The 20,582-nt window shown below is 32.9% G+C and overlaps 3 protein-coding genes across 3 annotated transcripts; 1 reads left to right on the top strand and 2 right to left on the bottom strand.

Moving 5' to 3' along the window:
- The first annotated feature begins 3,384 nt into the window (after positions 1–3,384).
- On the top strand, positions 3,385–5,242 carry LOC121264097. Its single transcript, XM_041167151.1, has 3 exons — positions 3,385–3,561; positions 3,664–3,990; positions 4,904–5,242. Exons 1-3 carry the CDS (start codon positions 3,486–3,488, stop codon positions 5,071–5,073), a joined length of 573 nt encoding a protein of 190 aa, XP_041023085.1. The 5' UTR covers positions 3,385–3,485; the 3' UTR covers positions 5,074–5,242.
- Positions 5,243–6,952: 1,710 nt separating this feature from the next.
- Positions 6,953–10,118, bottom strand: LOC121265606 (laccase-7-like). Its single transcript, XM_041169287.1, has 6 exons — positions 10,026–10,118; positions 9,106–9,257; positions 8,688–8,935; positions 8,409–8,537; positions 7,314–8,270; positions 6,953–7,108 (listed from the first exon to the last, which is right to left on the bottom strand). The coding sequence occupies exons 1-6, from the start codon at positions 10,116–10,118 to the stop codon at positions 6,978–6,980; spliced, it is 1,710 nt and encodes a 569-aa protein (XP_041025221.1). The 3' UTR covers positions 6,953–6,977.
- Positions 10,119–13,835: 3,717 nt separating this feature from the next.
- On the bottom strand, positions 13,836–17,299 carry LOC121264008 (laccase-7-like). Its single transcript, XM_041167026.1, has 6 exons — positions 17,010–17,299; positions 16,601–16,752; positions 15,847–16,091; positions 15,632–15,760; positions 14,556–15,515; positions 13,836–14,171 (listed from the first exon to the last, which is right to left on the bottom strand). Exons 1-6 carry the CDS (start codon positions 17,106–17,108, stop codon positions 14,041–14,043), a joined length of 1,716 nt encoding a protein of 571 aa, XP_041022960.1. The 5' UTR covers positions 17,109–17,299; the 3' UTR covers positions 13,836–14,040.
- Positions 17,300–20,582: the final 3,283 nt, after the last annotated feature.

The following is a 20,582-nucleotide window of genomic DNA, read 5'->3' as shown; positions in this document are numbered from 1 at the left end:
AAAATTCTGAAAAAATAATCAATGAAGGCAGTTGGGCCTCGCATCGACGTGGCCTGTAAACGAGGCATGTTTTCAAATTTTTTAGTTAAAAGGTTCTGTTTCATGTCGGTTTGGTTCTATGGCTGTAAAAGCTACGAAGTCGCGTGTTACTTTTAATTGGGACATGGGTTCGGAATTGTGACTTTTTTAAGTTTCTTGTTGAATTAAGTTATTATAAGCATTTCATGAAACTGGAAAGGTTAGAGTCTAGAAGTAGACCACATATTGATAATTAGAACTGTTTTTCCTAAACAACGGGAAAAAACCAATAAATTGAATACATTAATCCATACTCTTGTCATGAAAGTGTTATTTGAACGGTAATAATACATTACACTTCCTTTATTACTTCTTTATTATTAGTTTTATTTATTTTTTGAATCTAGATTAAAAAATTTCAAAACATGACCTTTTTACATAATTTATAAGAAAATAAATTCAATCAACTAACTTAATTAAATAATTTATTTAAAAATAAATTTAATTTTATAAAAATTAACCTCCTTTTACTCTTTAACATTCAAAAAAAACTATTACAAAGAAAGATGCCCTTTTATAATTAAATGATTTAATTGTTTGTAATATCAATTGGTTGCAATAAAAATGATTAATTTTGCATTAGTACGATGGATCAAGTATGTACAAGTCACTCAGCCATATTTGAAGGGTAAGATCTGAATTTTGTATTTTGTTTTAAAGTTTAAAATATTATATTTTAATATTATTATTGTGTTAAAATTTAAAACAATTGAATTAAATTTTAAAAAAATTGAATTATTCATTATATTTTATATAAAAATTTAAAAAATATATAATTATAAAATAAAATGATATAAGAATTTTTTATCTCACCATACTTTAAACCTGCCAATCGTCCAACAAATGGTTGGCACGTTTGACCAAAAATACCAGTCGTCTAACAATAGCAAAAGTAATAGCATAGCGTGAATTTTATATCTCATTCCATTCCAAACCTGCCAGCGTTCAGTTTCCAACAATAACTTGGTGGGCACGTTTGATCAAAAAGTCAATAAATAATGGGATGCGAATGATCATAAAATTAATGCGGTCTTTTTAATGTGCGGAGGAAACTCCATCCACGTCTATATATCAACTTTCTGGAAATTTCTTGCTTCTCCTTAATTTCTATGAACAAAGCCCTTCGCCTCACCACCTTTGAATTTTATTCTATGTACAAGATTATATTTAATAAAATATATAATAACATAATTTAACTTAATAAATTCAAAACTATGAATTTTATAAATTAAATCTTATTATATTTAAATGTGGATTGTGAACAGAACAACTCAATTTTCAGAATTAAAACTGTCGTCGGCCTTCGATGTGAACAAGGAACCGAACGTTACAGTTCGGGGAATCTGACAATTCCAAGAAAGAAATTCGTTGTAATTAATTTCTGTATTAATAATTGAGCTTATAACTAATTTATAATTTATAAATAATTTTAAATAAAAAATTATAATAATATTATTTTATTACATAATTATAAATAAATTGTTATATAATAGTAAGAATATCAATTCTCTTAATAATTTAGTTGACCCATCAATGTCAGGCCAAACTCTATAGTTCGGCTTGGCCTGCTTATAATAAATAGTATAATGGTAGATTACAATTTTTTTATTACTATTTTATTACTTTTAGTGTATTTTTTTAAGTATTGTTTTAATGTCTTGAATCATGAAAAATTTTAAAAATATATAATTTCATTAATAGTCATAGTTTTAATTATTAAATAAAAGAAAAATTTTTAAAAAATAAAAAAATATTAAAAGAATAGTAAAAAAGCGGTAAGACTACAATTCTTCTAATAAATTTCTTCGTTGCATATGTGGGGTGTGCTGGCACGTTCTTCACGAAGTCTGACCCATGACCAAAATCCAGGTCAAGTCGACGGCGGGGCCGGGTTAATATATATATATATATATATATATATATATGTATATATATAATTACGAAATAATTCTGCATTTTAAATCCTAATTAATATGGTTATTGAAATTTTGAGGTTTCGTTTCCATAGTAAAAGATCTCATTTTATTTTTATAATTTTTTAAAATTTTTATATAAAATATAATAAATAATTTAATTTTTTTAAATCTTAAAATAATAAAAATATAAAAAAATAATATTCTAATAATATTTTACTCAATTTTAAACTTTTATCTCAATTCACTATCAAATGACAACTAAGCTTGCAGATAAATGTTTTCAAAATCAAACATATATATATATATATAGAAAACATTAATGAATAATGTGTAAAACTAGATATTCTCTTATTATATATACACACACTGCTATATATGTATGATAAATAAAAATTAGTTGAAAAATTTGAACCAAACCAACATGTTTCGATCCTAATCCATGCACTAATTTTTGTAAAAAAATAAAAATCCTTATACGGAATAATTTGTTGGATTGGAATTAGCTAGCTAGGAGGGTACGTAATATTGATAGGCGCTAATGTCAAAAAGGGAAATGCTTTAGGTGTATAGATTAAGATTTCGTTTGGAATTTAAAATTATCTCAACTTATCATTATAATTTTTTTAAATCTCAACATAAAATATAATAAATAATTTAATTTTTTTAAATTTTAAAATAATATTATTATTAAAAAATAATATTCTAACAATATTTTATTATCTCAATTCAACTCAATTTAATTTAACATCCGAACGCAGTCTTATAAAAATTTATTAGACTTTGAAGTAATTTAACTTTTTATATATCATTATTTATTATTAATGTTTGGGGCATGCATAGAAGATCAAGAACCAAAAGAGGGAGGGAATGGACAAATTAATAACAAATTCATTGATCGAGAATTTCAACATGAAGGGCGCGGCTGGCAGGCAGGCAGGCATCCAATATCAATTCGAAGATGTCCTACGTACTAACCTAGGCGTGAATTTCAATAAAGCACATTTCAGGCCAGCTAAGCCAGAAACATTCTTACGTCTAGTAAAAGTCAAGTCAATAAGAAAGTTTGACGGAGTAAGTTCTAGAAAACATATTTATTAAAAATCGGAAGAATAAACAAAAGAGCTTAAAAATAAATTAAAATAGAAATTAAGGGCAGATATTTTCGATGGAATATAGTTGCAATAGGGTACATAACTAACCTTAAACCTACCAAACGCGTCTCCAAAAATAGAAACGCGTTAATTAATTGACTGGATCCGTTATAAACAATTACGCAAGGGAGCTTTCAAAGGCGGTGACTTCTCTGAAAGTAGGTCCATAGATACTGTTTTGGCTCATGTATACGTATAGTCCGAATCTTTCACCTATATATACATGCCCTTCTCCATTCACTCCCTCTCAGAAAAAAAACATTACTTTCTCTTCTTTCCATTTCCCTTCGGTCGGAACCCAAAGCATAACACGTACAGTACAATTCATTTGCAAACATCTATGGCTTCTTCTTCTTTCTCAACCAAATTGCCTTTGGCTCTCTTCCTATCTTCTCTCTTCCTCCATGCAGCAATAGGTACGTCTACTTGGAACGTTCTATTAATTCTGGGTATTGAGTTTTTTTTATTTTTATTATTATTATTTTTATTTATTTTTTAATTTGCTTGTGCGAATGCAGCTGAGCTGGTCTGTGAGGATTTGCCATCGAATGTTTGCGCGTTTGCAATAGCCTCGTCGGGGAAAAGGTGTTTGCTGGAGACGGCCGTGGGTGGAGAAGGAAGCGTGGAGTACCAGTGCAGGACATCAGAAGTGGTGGTTGAGGGCATCTCTGAATACATAGAGACCGACCAATGTGTTAAGGCTTGTGGTGTTGATAGGAAAGCTGTCGGAATTTCATCGGATGCCCTTCTTGAACCCCAAGTCACTGCCAAGCTTTGCTCCCCGGATTGTTACCAGAAGTGCCCCAACATCGTTGATCTTTATTCCAACTTGGCTGCTGGGGAGGGTAAGAATTCTTCATTTATAAATTTATTATTTCCAAACTCTCCTGCCTTTATTTATATGATCTCCTGCGTTTAACCATTTTAATTATGATGTGATTTATTATAATTAATATCTTTCGAGACATAATATAGAATTTTAGATGGAAAATGTATTAATTCTTACTACAAGAAAAACAAGCATTTGTGACGGATTGTTTGAAACAATAACGACTATTTGCGATAAAAACAGACTCATTTAGACAAGAAATAATCATTTTTACAGAAAATAACATTTTACAAATTATAAGTAATTTTTTTATAGTGTCCGGATAATTCATGGGATTGATGAATGTCACGATCGGATGTCCCTAATTAAGTTTCTTCTAACATGATCGATCCTCATCATGTGTTGTTTTTCTTTCGCAATCCCGTTCTACTCACGAAAGCTATATATATAGCTCTTATATGCACGATACCTCATCAGTACCACTTTAATGTTTTTTCATTTTTGAAGCTTTCCCTTCAATCAAAGCATTGTTCTTTCAATATATTCAAATAAAATGTTATATATTGAGGTTTCCTTTTAATTTAATCATTTATATGAGAGAATATTATACTTTAGCATCCTACAATTACAACTCTTTTTACGATATAACCAACAAGGTATGTATATACATATACATATATTCATGAAATCGTGTCACTTTATCTATTTTTGGTTTATTTAATGGTTAGATTTTAACAAAAGAATAAATTGAAATTTAAGTTTTAAGAAGGGGGGGGGGGGGGGGATTTTTTATTTACATAATCATATTTTGAAAGATCGTGACTAATAATTACGATCTAAATTAATTTATAACATAGCTAGGTAAGACGTTAACTCATGTTATTGTATTAATTATGATCTTGATCGATTGCTTGTTTTGATACATGCAGGAGTATCTTTGCCAGATCTTTGTGAGAGGCAACGCACCAATCCTCACCGTGCCATGAGCGAGCTTTTGAGCTCTGGTAGTACTGTAGCCCCGGGTCCCGTTGTTACTGATCAATATTCAGGGGCGGCAACGTCAGCGCCCACCAGCAGTCCTGCTCCAGCTCCCTTGTAATCATCTTGATCAAGACGGCCATATTGATTGATATTCCTTTGAGATTAGTATAATTGAATGCGGAATAATTATTATAATTAATTCCGAATAGAAAAATGAGGTACTGTTCATTCTTATGTGAATCGAGTCATGCGTTTGAGGAATATTTCTATTTATGTAACTTTGTTGATATTTCGCAATCAATTTTATATTTGTTTTGGAATTAATTTTCCCAGAGATCTATTAATTGAAAACTACATATATATATATATATATATATATAAACGAAAAGGGATTGATATTCGGCCTTAAAATACATTATATATGTAATTATAAAATTATGATCATGATCTATTGGTTTCAAATGAAATGGTGCTTGTGGTTTTGTTAGGCCGCTAAGGTAATTAATTAACTAACAACTAGCAAGGCTTGCAATAAAATAAAGGGCTACAAAAAGAACATTAGATTTTCTCACTATATAATATGGGCCGACCTATAGAAGTGGATTAATAAAAATGCCCATCGCCTACAGACTGAAATATTTCACCATCTCCTCAGCAACATCCATAAGCTTTTTAGTATTTTCCGCCATTAATTTCACGAACAATCATGTCCGAGGTGGATAGTTTTAAGTCTCCAGAACTACCTATTAATTTGTTAATTACATGGTAAACGTGATCATGATGACCTTGTCCAAATAAACCAAATTGATTAGCCAGCTTTGTCAATTGTACTACTGCTTAATTGGTTTCAGGGTTTCCTATGTAGCTAGCTAGCTTGCTCTAATTAATTCACTCCATCTTAATTATTAGTGGAGAAAATCGTTACTAATTAGACCAAGAGTCTTTTAATTACTATTAGGATCTATTAGATTGAAATTAATGGAATCAAGAATTAATATTATCTTAGACTAGCATTTGATCAACAACTAGCTTGTACTTATTTTATATAATCTACCGGCTTATTAAAAATATAAAAAGAAACAAAAAGTAAAACAACTCCCCTCTCTTTTTGTTACAATCGAAAGAGGGCCGCGTACCTGTAAACATATATAATTAAAGATTACCTGCAAACACATTCAAGGGCAATACTTTTAGTGAAAAAAATTTTATTCATCATTCTCACACTACACACTACACATAATTTTTTAATTTTTAATCTTTTTTCTTTTATCAAATGCGTGTTGTATGAATGTTGAGTAAAAAAATTCAATTAGTTTAAGAAAAATAAAAAACTAATAATTGTGATGTACTATAATGTGTGAAGATGATGAATAACAAAGTTTTGAGTAAAGATAAATGATATAGACAACCATCTTGAATAATCTTTGCAAAACCGTTGCCACATGAAAATGAAACGGTTAGCTGATATATTTATTTTTGTTAAAAGTTTGAGTGCGTTGCTATTATGGCAGAAGATGATATATATGCAAATGAAAACAAATTACAAACAAGAAAAAGGCTCCAGCGAGTGCGCAGACTGCATTTGGATGCTGAACTGAGTTGAGTTGAGACGATAAAATATTATTAAAATATTATTTTTTAATAATGTTATTATTTGAAATTTGAAAAAGTTGAATTGTTTATTATATTTTGTGTTGAAATTTGAAAAAGTTGTAATGATAAATTGAGATGATTTTAGTTACCAAACGAAGGCTCCACACAAGTCTCATTTCTCGCCACATCCACTACTGAAAAGGACACACAGCACGCTCTTTAATTTGCTTGATTCTCCATTCAATTATATCATTACAACTTGGTTAGCGTTTTTCATGGAGTTATATTTTTCTTGTCCTTTTTGAAGAGAAAGCTATATGAAAGAATGAAATTTGAGACCCAATTTACAGATTGATCAGAATATATATATGAGAGCAGTACACATATAAGAAGATGACAACAAATTAGAGTGACACAGGAAACAATTTCTTAACATTGGGGTAGATCGACAGGTGGTTGAGGCAGCCTCGAAGGCAGTGTAGGCCCATTCTCAACCTCGAACGCCATGCCCAAGCCCCATGGCAAATGCACGTCCAGATGGCAATGTGCCATCCAGATACCTGCGTGCATGCATTAATTGTTAAATATATCTTTCATAATATATATATATATATATATTTATATCTTTTAAAGAAGCACATTAATAAAATAAAATAAAAAAAGAAAAAGAAGCACATTAATATATATATATATATAGATAGATAGCCATATTTAAAAAATAATAATAATTATAGCTTTATAAATATTAATGCATGTAATTATTACCTGGATTATTTGCTTTGAATCTAATAACAGCCCAACCTCCAGTGGGCACCGCGATAGTATTACGTATTTGGGGATTGAAAAGGTTGAACTTTTTGCGATCATTTACTGGGTCATAATTTCCAAAACCTTGTGCCAACACATGAAAGTTAAAACCGTGAAGGTGTATAGGATGATTCTCCCTTGCTATAAGAGCCGTGTTCTGCAGAACAATCTGCACTACTGAATTGTACTTCAATTTCTTGACTTTGGTTGATTTTGGAGCAAATAGCAGTGATTGATCAAAGCTGATACTGGGGTCGGTGTAGTTAAACACCACCGGAGGCTTGCTGGGAAAATCAGTGGTGTAGATCCCACCAACCTTATTAAAGAAAGCTTCCAACATAGATAATCTGCTAGGAAGTTCAAACGATTCGTTGTTCATACTCGCAGAAATTCGCTGCCCAAATGGACCTGCACAAGTGTCGCCGCCGCCGCACGGTGCAAGATTCAATCCAAATGTCATGAACATCTCCACCCCCACCTCTTTTGGCACAGAGACCCATGTGGGCCAACTTACAAGGCCAGTAAGATTGCTGTAGAACTTGTGGGCAGTGGTTGTGTCGTCGAACGCCGGAAGGTCAGGCATCAGGGGAGTAGCTGACGTGGCATCCTCGTAGACGAGGATGCCTGTCGTGGCGGTTTCAACAAACGGTATTGATATGCCTTGAACGCTAATATAAGGACTTGCAGCCATGTAATAAGACCCCACGGTTTGGTTAGCGACGAGGAGGACGTCGGTGGTTTGTCCGGGTGCAAGGACCACAACGTCGGTGACATAGGGCATGGTGTAGGAGGCGTCGATGGCGACAACTTCCATCGTATGATTGGCTATCTTGAAGAACATCTGGTTATTGAGTGCAGCATTGATGATCCGTAACATGTAAGTCTTCCCTTCGACTACCGTCAGCTTATATGTATCTAATAAGATGCACATGATGAAGAACAACCTTAATATTAATTTGTTTATGTCCTTAATTGTTAGATTATTAACTTTTAATATATATTTAAAAGAATTTATTTGCAAATTATTCGATTATTGATCCACCCAACACATACTTTCTTTAGAGCATGAGTAGAGATCACCGGGCTGTCCGTTGATTGTGTAAGCATCAGAAATGTTGGGAGGAGCACCGAGGGCTAGGCCTTGGTTCTCCACGTCAACGACATTTGCATTCCACCACTCACCTGCAAATTAATCAAATTATATAATTAATTTATAAATCTCCATACATAACTTAATTAATGCTATATATATATAAATATTACACTTTCAAAATTAATCAAATATCTTTCAAATTAATGCACAATTAATTAAATAAGTAAAAAATTACAAACCCAAGAGAATGGAAACGTCTTGGTATGGCTTTCGAAATGGGAACAAAGTAGGGCCGAGTCTTGGAGTAACGATGAGTGCCCCATAAACGGTTGCACGAAGCCACGACACGTGAGCATGCCACCAGAGAGTCCCCTCCTGTCGTGTGATTTTGAATTTATAGGCGTAAGTTTGTCCAGGGCGTATGGGGCATTGGGTTACATACGCAGGCCCGTCTGCCCACGCACTCAGTAGTTGAAACACTCCATGCCTGCATGCGCATGATCAATATATATATTTCCATCCGCCATATAATTTGGAATTAGCAACATTAATACTGATCATGATGATCAATAAATTAGGATTGATCCTTTTAATAATTTGAGGGATTATGGATCTAATTTGATGCATGTCCTAACAAGTCAAAAGGTACGTACGTACCAGTGAATAGTAATGTTATATGGGGACTTATTTACTACGTGGACGACAAGGTCGTCACCGTCTTGAACCCGTATTTCTGGACCTGGCAGGCTTCCATTCACTGCTGTTATCACTTGTTCACGGCATAGCCGCTGGACAGTCAGGCTTTGCACCTGTAACAATACCAATAAGAATATATATAAATGTTACATATATATATATATATGATGATGATGATGTTTTTCTCACATAATTAATTAGGTACTCATGCATGTCTTTACATAAAAGCTTATTACAAGTAGCAAAACTCGTAATCTTAAAAGGCATTAGTACCGTGATACCCAAATGACAGTAACAGTAATTGGATGCAACTAACTCAAATTAATCTAATGAAATGGATCACCCAATGACTCAAATAGTAAAGGGGAAAGCCCGCTACCGACGAAACAATGACAAAATACGAGATAAGCTACAATAATATTGCACATCCAGGCCAACAGGAATATATATAAAGGAAAACTTTCCTCTCGGGCTTGCATGCAGACCATGATATTGAGGAGTCCACAACGTTTGCATTCATGTGTACATGATATGCATCATGCATGCATGACATGACTGGATCTAATAAAAGGGAATATCTTTAAGATTGCCCGTAACTTTGGACGTGATCTCATGTTCATGCAGATCAGAGCTAGCTAGCTCATGATTAATGCAAGCACTTTTCCTAATTAATGAGTTCTCTGCACGATTGCACTCGCCCAATTCGATCTAACACAAGTACGTACGTAGTACTTGACTCAACGTACGGCCATTTCCCCCAAATCTAAAGACTCGGCCTATATATTATATATACAAGAATGATAAAAGCGAGATGATCAAGTACTAGATCAAAAGCAAGATAAGAGGGATAAAGCTAGCTAGATGCGAAATTATAGTATTACATGGAAAGTATGTTCCATAACCGCAGCCGAGATTATTGAAGAAGCTAGAAGAGCTAAAGCACATGCCAGAAAAAACTGAAAGCGAGCGCCCATCCTGATCGATGAGTACTATTTGAAAGAGAAGAAGGACTTTTCAAATAAAGCTAGCTAGCTTAATGTAAGAGATGAAGAGGGAAATAAAAAGGAAGGTTTCTATTTATAGCAGAGAGCGCCATCGATCGAGATATATTAATATATAAAGCTCCCCGAAACGCGAGGATATACTAAATATATAATGGGCGTGTTCCGTATGTTGTATTTAAATACACACCGCTTTTAATTTTCCTGTGCCACTAGTACTATTCCATTAGTCATATATACTAGTTGTACTAGAGAGCCTAATTGTCAAATCAGCGGCCAATTGAGAAACTTGAGCATTATCTAGTTATAATATTTCTTTTATGTATAATATGAAAATGTAAGTCAGAATCTTGTTTTTGAAGCAAAAATACTACAACCTTATAATAATAATAATAACATATATAGTGATCTGTATAGGAAATATTCAATTCTTGTATGAGAGTGTAAAAGTTGTATCCCGATCATCATTTCTCTAATGATTCTTAGGTTTCGTTTGGAATTATAATTCATCTTAACTCATCTCAACTTATCTCAACTCATCATTACAACTTTTTTAAATCCAAATACGAAATATAATAAACAATTCAACATTCTCAAATTCTAAAATAATAATAATATTAAAAAATAATATTTTAACAATATTTTATCATCTCAACTCAACTCAACTCAACTCACTCTAACATCCAGACATAACTTTAGTGTCCCAAAAGACGAAAATCCAATCTTATAGTACGAAACTTTTCGTCCCAAAATATCTTATTTGTTGTCGTATTACTTCCTCCACAAAAGTGGTACGAACTTATACATGAGTTATAAAATTTAATTTTTGCATTAATTGGGTTCATCAGTAATGCATAGCTAGCATTTATGTACTCTGATAATTAAAAGTTATAGATTTGTTAGCGACGCCGATCGATCGAGCTGGTTTTTGAAAGTTATTTTTATTTTATTTTTTATAAAATGGATATTTGTTTTGAAAAAGATAAAAGAAATGAATATTTGATCAATTAATCACCCATGCATGCATGTGCTTTTATTTTTCAATGAGCTAGAGTGGACCGGATTTGCAACGACGAAACTGATCATCCGAAAAAAAAAACAAAAGCTGCTAATTAATACGTCTCAACTTTGACAAATTAGCACAAGGCTGGCCGGCTGATGATAGAAAAAAATTGTTAGAATGATGCTGTTTTGCCAACTAAATGGTGGACAACTCTCTCTCTCTCTCTCTCTATATATATATATAAAATGTGCACACGCTAAGAAAAGTGGTTTCCATTCTTTTTGGAGGGAACTGTCGATATATTTCTATCTAGAAGCCGGCGTCACGAGTGAAGGTCGCTGTATAAACTTACTACAAGAAAAATAAACATTTGTGACGGATTATTTGGGATAAGAATGGCTATTTGGAATAAAAACAGATTCATTTTTATAAGAAATAATCATTTTCGCAAGAAATAATTAATCACAAATAAACAATTTTCTTGTAGTTCTAGCTAGCTTAGTGTGGCGTTTGCTATTTGGATTTTGGCCCACACAAATAGATTACTTTCGCGTGTGTGTGTGTGTTTGTATCCATTTTGGGGAAAATAAATTGGTTTTCGATCGTTTTCACTTTTGCATTATTACAATTATCTTGATTTTCTTTTTTTCTTTGGTAATCAAGTAAATTTCGTTTGATCAAGTCAACTATATATATATATATATACACGTAAAAATAGTGTGTATAATATCTCGGAAATCCAACTGATCTCGAAAGTGTCTTATACGTACTTAAATTGAAATGCGAACTCAAAGAACAAAACAAATATATTAAGGTCTTTGATTAACTGATCACCGAATATTTGTCCAAGCTAGCGGCCTGTATTTCGCGATCCCTTATAAACCAATTCAAGCTAGTGATCTGTGTAAAATACTAAAATCGGAAATTAGATGCAGGACATGTTACATGCATGTCATGTGTATATATATAATGAATATGTATTCTTCAGTTTACCCATTTCCTTAAATCCTCTATTTATGAATTAACTCATGTTAAAGATTTATCTATTAATTCAAAAGTTCTAAAATTATTGGATACTAATTAGATTAAACTTTTAACCATCTAGAATATCCTATTATTATAGAAACAAATTAAAACTACCGTTTTTTCATCTTATAAGTTAATAAATTAAAGACCTAGAACGTACAAAATTATTCAATAACCACTTGGATTAATAACACAACATATATATATATATATATGTTATATATATAATTAGGGATCTGGACAGGATGCACGTACACGTGTGTATATGTATGTAGAATTTACGTGCATGAGCCATGCATGACCAACTATTAGCTTTAAATTTCCTCTAGCTAGTCGATCGGCCATGCACTATTTATGGCTATGTTTTACTTAAGAACACATGATGCATATGCATGCTCACGTAAGCTCAAACAAATATTTAAACGTGTCGGATATTTTTGTTTGCTCCAAATCCAAATATATATATATATATATATATATGATGCGAAGTGATATTTGTTGGGAACCTACCTAGTAATAGTGGGCTGGACTTTGAACCCGCCTTGACAATTTTGGATCATATTTGTGTCGTTTCAAATCGCAAACATTAAACTAAACATGTCAAATTTTCAAAACTTAACCCGACTAATTTAGATAACGAGTTTAATTACTTTCACAGACCGCAGCATGCAAGAAGTAATGATTAATGCATGTTAATTACGTACGTACCTAACCTCAATATTCTAGAAGTCAATTAGTTTATTAGGAAATTGAAGATCAGTTAGTCCCTCGAGTTAATTTGGATTTGGCAAGATTCCAGCCTTTCATTAATTTCAGAGAATTATCTGTCTTCGAGTACTTTTATCCCGTTGTCGGAATTAATGAGAAAAACGGACGGCAAAATATTATTATATATTGTTCATTTGCTGTTCATGTAAAATCCCCACATGATCCCAAATATATTCCTTAATTGGTTTTTTAAGAGATCACTTGGTGCCAAGTCATGTGTATATATATAATATAATATATATATATATATAGCTATAAAAAGTACTATCTGAAAATTATAGTATATTTGAAAATTAAATTTTTTTTATTATTTTTTTAAAGTATTTTTTTAACATCCTTAATCATTAAGAAAACATTAAAAAAAAAATATACAGCTTCATTAATAATAGTCACTTCCTTAACTATTAAGTGAAAAAATAAAAAATAAAAAAAAATAAAGGGAGCAGTAATTGAGTGGTAGGAGGTAGTAAATCTATCATTATCTTTGCATTATATATAACTTGTGCGCGTCCAATTAATTTATTAATTTGTTACTATTTATGTTTTTTACATTAATATCCTAGTTCTTCATCTCCAATATTTTTTATAAAAATTTAGAAAATCATAGATATTTTTCTTTTTTTAATTATGATTCTCAACTAATTAATTAATTAATATTTCAGACGATCTTCACGTTGTTGCTCATGAGCTAGATTTTGATATTACAAATATATTTGTATTACGTATGCAGTTTTCTTTGTGAAACTAGTAATAAAAGAATGGTGAAAGAATCAAGTACTCATCACGATCTACCACCCTAGCCTGTGTATTACATATATATGCTGTTAATTTCTTTGTTCCTTTGAATTAAATAAATTGACCAAAGCGGAAGACAGATTACAGGCAATATAATATAAAGAAAAATAAGTGTGCAAGTGCACATTTTTTATTATAAAGTGAGTCTTGCTTTTTCTCAACAGAAATAATACATTGAATTTGAACGCTTAATATTAGTCTAATATGAATCATAGAATAAAACAATTAATAGTAATGATAATCCAACAGTGCATCATGTAGTAGTCTAAATATTAGAGCTTGATCATGATGATCTAGCGCTAGCTAGCATTGTGGTAGATCGGCTGGTGGTGGAGGCAGCGTAGTCGATGGAGTTGGTCCATTCTCAACCTCGAAACCCATTGCCAGTCCCCACGGCAAGTGCACGTCCAGATGGCAATGTGCCAGCCATACACCTGCATGCATGCATGCATAAGCATATATACATTAATATCCATTAATTAATTTACATGTACCGGGCGTTCTAAAAAGAACTCCTTTTCATTCTCTTCACTACTTTTGTTGCTTTCTATTCTCTAAAAAACCTTCCGGTACCCATCCTTGTACATGCATTCAGATATGTATAAGTTAGCTATATACGTACGTACATATATATATATATATATATATATATATATATATATATATACTGATCTCAAGTAATTCTTAATATAAAGTAACATTTTTCAAAATAAAAAATTTAATTTAGTTAATTAATTTAATTGCTATATATCCTGATTTGATTTCATAATACCAACGAATTTGATAATTATGAAAAGATTTGATAATTATAAAATTACCTGGATTATTTGCTTGGAATCTAATGACAGCCCATCCACCAACAGGAACGCCGATGGTGTTACGTATTTGTGGATCATCGAAGTTGAACTTCTTGGGGTCATTAATGGGGTCATAATTACCAAATCCTTGAGCCAAAATATGGAAATTGAACCCATGAAGGTGTATAGGATGATTTTCCACCGCAACAAACGCTGTGTTTTGCAAAACCATCTCCACCGTTGAATTGTACTTCAATTTCTTCAACTTGGTTGCCTTTGGTGCGTATATCAACGACTCATCCAGGCTGATGTTGGAGTTTGTGTAGTCAAACTTCACCGGAGGGTTGCTCGGAAAGTCTTTGGTGTAGACCCCACTCACATCGAAGAAGAATGCTTGCAGCATGGACACAGTGCTATTGCTGGGAAACACAAACGATACGTTGTTCATGCTCGCAGAGAGTCGCTGCTCGAGTGGACCACCACAAGTGCCGTTGACTTCACACGGTGCGAGATTGATCCCAAAGGTCACGAACATATACTCGTCCACTTGACGTGGCACTGGGACCCAATGGGGCCCGCCGGCTAGTCCTGTAAGGTTGGTGAAGAACTTGTGGGCCGTGGGCGTGTCGTTGAAGGCCGGTTGGGTCGGCATCAACGGAGCAGCTGACGTTGGGGCACCCTCATAGACGATGATTCCCCTGGTGGTTGTGTTGTCGAAATCCACACCTTGAGCGCTTGCGTACGGACTTGCAGCCATGTAGTAAGACCCAACGGGCTGGTTAGCCACGACAAGAACGTCGGTGGTCTGTCCGGGGGCAACAATAACGACGTCAGTGACGTAATGTTTCGTGTAAGAGGCATCTATGGCGACAACTGTCATATTGTGATTTGCTATCTTGAAGAAGAGCTGGTTATTGAGTGCAGCATTGATGATACGTAGCATGTAGGTCTTTCCTTGCACCACCGTAAGTTTATATGTTTCTGTTTAAAATAGAAGAATTAATTAAATTTCAATTAAACAAAATGTAATTAATTATTGACATGCATGCATATATCACATGCATGGTGCATGTTGTACATGATGAGTTTCTACTTACTATTTTGGGAGCATTGGTAAAGATCGCCGGGCTTTCCATTGATTGTGTAAGCGTCGGAGTTGGCCGGAGCACCGCCGGTAGCAAGTCCCTGGTTCTCAACGTCGACGACATTTGCATTCCACCACTCTCCTGCAACAACAGAATTTTGGCTGCACTGTTAACCATCTAGTACTTACAAATAAAGAAGACGGAGAATTATGTAATCAAGTAGGTACCTAATAAGATGGGAAATTCCTTGTGGGGTTTAGGGAAAGGGTATGATCGACCGGATCTGGGGTGGATGATGAGTGCACCATGAACTGTTGCACGGAGCCAAGATGAGTGAGCATGCCACCAAAGGGTCCCCTCCTGTCCGGTGATCTTGAATTTGTATGTGTAACTGTTTCCAGGACGTATTGGGCACTGAGTTACATATTCCGGCCCGTCTGCCCAGCCACTCAGTAACTGGAACACACCATGCCTGCAAGTACAAACCGATTAAGTTCTATCGTAATTGTGGTTTAACAATCCCTTTCTGAAGTAGATTGCTTGTTGCAGAAGATATATATATATATATATATATATATATATGCATATAAAATGTAAATCTGTTACATATATATATATATATATATATATATAGCTAATGATAAATATTGAGATTTAGAGCTTCGTTTGAATTAAACATGCATGAGAATAACCAGAAACAATTGACCAAGTACGTACAGTGAAGTTTCACAGACCAGTTAGAAAACATGATGATAGGCTAATGATGTAATGATCATCAAGGATTAATTTACTGGCTAATGATGCGATCGAAGTACTTTTGAAGAATTGGGATTTGTGAAGAAAATGATTTCGTGTTTTATTTTCAAAGTCATGATGTTAGAGAGACGAAATTAATGTGAATTATTTTCAAAGCAATTAGATACACGAAATTAATGTGCATTATTTTCAACTTTGTATTGCTTCTGATCATGAAGGACTTACCAATGAATAGTCATGTTATAGGGTGATTTATTGAATACGTGGACGACAAGGATATCCCCCTCTCGAACACGTATTGTCGGGCCAGGGAGGCGTCCATTCACTGCAGTAATAACTTGCTCATTGCACAGCCGCCGGACGGTGAGGTTTTGAACCTGAAACCAAGTGAATAATTAACAAGCTGTCTATCATGCATGCATATTTGAACTTTGAATACAATAAATTAGAAAAGAGAGAGAGAGAGAGAGAGAGAGAGATCATTGGAATTAACTAAAGTAAAATGGGAACTTAAAAAGCCTTGCACTCATCAATTACTTAATCGAGTCTTTGATAAATACAGAAATTAATGAAGTACCTTTAGAGCAAATCAAATAAAAAAAAAATAGTAAATTGGTAAAGCAAAGCTAATTACATTGAATGAATGTTCTACTATAGCTGCGGAAGCCATTGAGGATGATAGAAGAGCTACTAAAGTGCATGCTAGCAAAACTGCTAAACGTGCCATGTTCATGATGAAGAGAGAAAAAGGTTTAGCTAGCGCTTGCTAGATATGTATGAATATATAGATAAAAAACCTATAATATTTATGGCAGAAGCTGTGTTTTTGGTTGTTCTGAGAACGTGTGCAAATATACTATGAATGAGAGAATGTGTTAACTGAGTTCTTCGATATCCCAAAGAGATGAGATCTCCGAATCGAACTAAATACGTATATATAGAGAAAGCCTGGCCTGAGTTAAGCTGATCTAACACGATTGCGTGAATATTTGGGCAAAAGCTAGCTAGGTTCCATGGGCTTTGACAAGGTAAGGCGCGCTTTTGAATTGATCAGATTTCATTTTCGAGATACATCAGTAGAAACTTCTCATAATTCAGCCAATGATCTACTAAAGTTGGCCACCCAATCCATAAAGAAAGTAGATTATAAAAGTCAGAGAAATTGGTTAATGTCTGAGGGAGCAGGCAGTACCATTTTGACTACTTTAATATTAATACTTGTGATTATTATGGCCAATGCAATTATGGCATTTTAGTCCGACGTCGTGTCATGCATTTAGCTAGCTGATGATCTAGAGAAAAAGCTACTGAAGGTGAAATTTCTACGTACGTACCCATTTCATGTTGTGTTCACTGAGAATTTTGTTTCGTTGAAAGTACGATATTATGGTAGAAGTTAGTTTATAACTACTCCAGTTTTGAAGAGACCAAAGAACGTTCTCGTGTACGTAGCAATACTGTTTGAATCATGTCTTGACTAATTCAAATTATTTTAATGTGAAATTTCAATTTCCATGGGCCGGTTTATTAATTAATAACGGGACAGGATGAATTAATATATAATTAACAAATCCATGAGCTAGCTTGACTCATTCATTAATTCACGTATTTTCAAGCTAGGTTTGATCTGATCATATGTAGCAGATATATACATTGCTTGGTCATGAAGGTATATATTAGGTAGGGGGTAATTAGTCTGAATTTTCAACCAAAAAATGGGATTATTCACATGAAAGGCATTAACAATCGGGTTGAATTCAAGCTTGATGAGCATTAATGCGTTTAGTATCTTGACTTTATATATGTTTAATAAGTATGTCATATATACACAAATAATAATATTGCAAAACATTAATTTAGTACATATATATATTAATGTTTGTGCAAAAAACATTAATATATATGATGACCTTAATTTGGACAGGACTATTGTTATCTCAAGAGACAGGAAAATTTGACGTTGCTGAGCCGTAGTACTTAGATTAATTCGGAGTTAATGACAGTACTAAAAGACGGCCTCGGCTTGGAAATTAAACTGGCCGTATAAACAAAAATAAGTAAAAGAAAAAAGAAAAATTCTACTGCATGCCTACAGTACTATATATACATCTATTTTTATTTTTTATCATATTAAAACTTTAAAATTTTTTCTCTCAACAAGGATATGGTGCAGGAGTGAGAGTTCTAAATTATAGAAACTTTTGATCTTGGATTGGGTGTATATTAATTATAGCCTATATGGCAATACTTTATTGGTAACTTAATTAGATATGTAATTCTAAGTAGGTGTGAATCTGTGATCATCAAACGGTGTATCCCTTGGAATGACACACTCAATTTCTTTTATTCATCACCAACTTATGGGACAAATGCTCTCACAGAGTGTCACCATATTGTCAAATTTCGCTTCTATTATTCTTCATTATTCTTCAAGATAATATTGGAATCTTGCATGTATATATAAGGCCCCTGCCAAGTCATCAAATTAAGTACGTACCTACGTACTATCTTCTCAACGAGCATATAATCGTTTAATTTGATGATAATGCAGCTATATATATGCCTAGTGAGCAATGTTGTGGAAGAATCTAAAACAGTTGCATGTTTCCATTCCAAATTAACCAAAAATTAGAGATTTAGTTTGTGTAGATGTAAAGTTTGACTAGGACTAGGTAACTAAGTTGATAAGTTTGTATAAGATTAGGTGACTAAAATGATAGAGTTTATCTTATGAATAAGCTTAAATTTGAATGAATGTAAAATAATTGTTGACTTTATTTTAAACAACATTAAGTTTATCTAGGAGTCTTTAAGGTTGGTTAGATAAGTCAGCAACATGAAATTTGAATTAAAAAAGATCTGCAATTATCCAGAACAGAAGTTGAATACAATTCAGTAACTACAAAGAAGAGTTATCGGGACATGTCAGCAATTAGTCAGGAGACATCTTCGCGACAGATTGAATCTGTCGGCAGAATCCTACTGAAACTGAAACTCTTTTCAGATTGTTTATTTAAAAGATCCTACTGGTTAGGATCCATATAGATTCAGATCTACATATTTTCTAGAGCACTTTATAGTGCATTAATTCTACAAGAAAAATAGATTTTTGTGACCAGTTAATTTCAGCGAAATGACTATTTACAACTAAAATTAGTTGCGAATAGTCTTTTGGTTGCAATAAATTGATCACAAAATCTCCTTTTTTCTTGTAGATATTGTTTGGTGAGAAAATTCCTTAGTGAATTTTCATATTTGTGATCTCTCTTTAAGTGTGATCGTGCTTCGTGTGTAGAGGATAGTGTGATTGGATTTCACCCCCTAGAGTTCTAGGAGGAAAGGCAATATTTGAACATCGCCAAAGGTTCTGGCTGCTACTACGGTAGAAGACAAATGAGTTGTTTGTCTGGGCAAGTAAGAGAGTCAAGATTCAATGTTTTTGTAATTGATGAGTAATTGTAATTGATTTTCAAATAATAAGATTGATTTTCCTGAGTTTGGCTGCCTCATAGGGTTTTACCTTTAAAGAATTCTTTAAAGGGTTTCACTTCAATACCAATCTTAGTGTTATGCAATTTATTTATTTTATGTTATTGATTAATTATTAAATTAATTGCATGCTTAACAACTAACTAATTTATTGAGTGAATTGGTAGATATTTTCACTGCATTACAGAGGTACTTGAGTAAATTCAGTTTGGATTTTAAGGAAATATTTCCTTCTGCCTTGTATTGGCAGTACTCATGTTTCTAATTTCGAATTTAGCAAACTCCCTCATGTTTTTCTACGTATTTAAAAATTACGTCACTAATTATATGATCCAAAAGTCCGCCGGCTTGTGATCAGATTAGTTTAGATTATAAGTTGAATATTTAATCATGTCTTAAAGTTCTTTTCCTCATGTATTAATTCTTTCACGCATCCAGCATCAACAATTTATTAATTAGCTAGCTAGGATTATTAATTGGTTTTTAAAATTACTTAGGCTAATAATTAAGTACTGATCAGTAACTCAAAATTTTTTGAAGGCCGGAGAAATTAAGGCGAGGTTTGAATAGTGAGTTGAGATGAAAGTTGAAAATTGAATATAATATTATTAGAATCTTATTTTTTAATATTATTATTGTATTGAGATTTGAAAAAATTTAATTATTTATTAAATTTTTTTTATGAAAATTTTAGAAAATTGTAATAATTATATTTTTG

This window comes from Juglans microcarpa x Juglans regia, chromosome 5D (genome assembly GCF_004785595.1).
Source record: "Juglans microcarpa x Juglans regia isolate MS1-56 chromosome 5D, Jm3101_v1.0, whole genome shotgun sequence".
Classification (NCBI taxonomy): Eukaryota; Viridiplantae; Streptophyta; class Magnoliopsida; order Fagales; family Juglandaceae; genus Juglans; species Juglans microcarpa x Juglans regia.
Note: the sequence above shows the minus strand (reverse complement) of the source record. Positions and strands in the feature narration are given on the sequence as shown.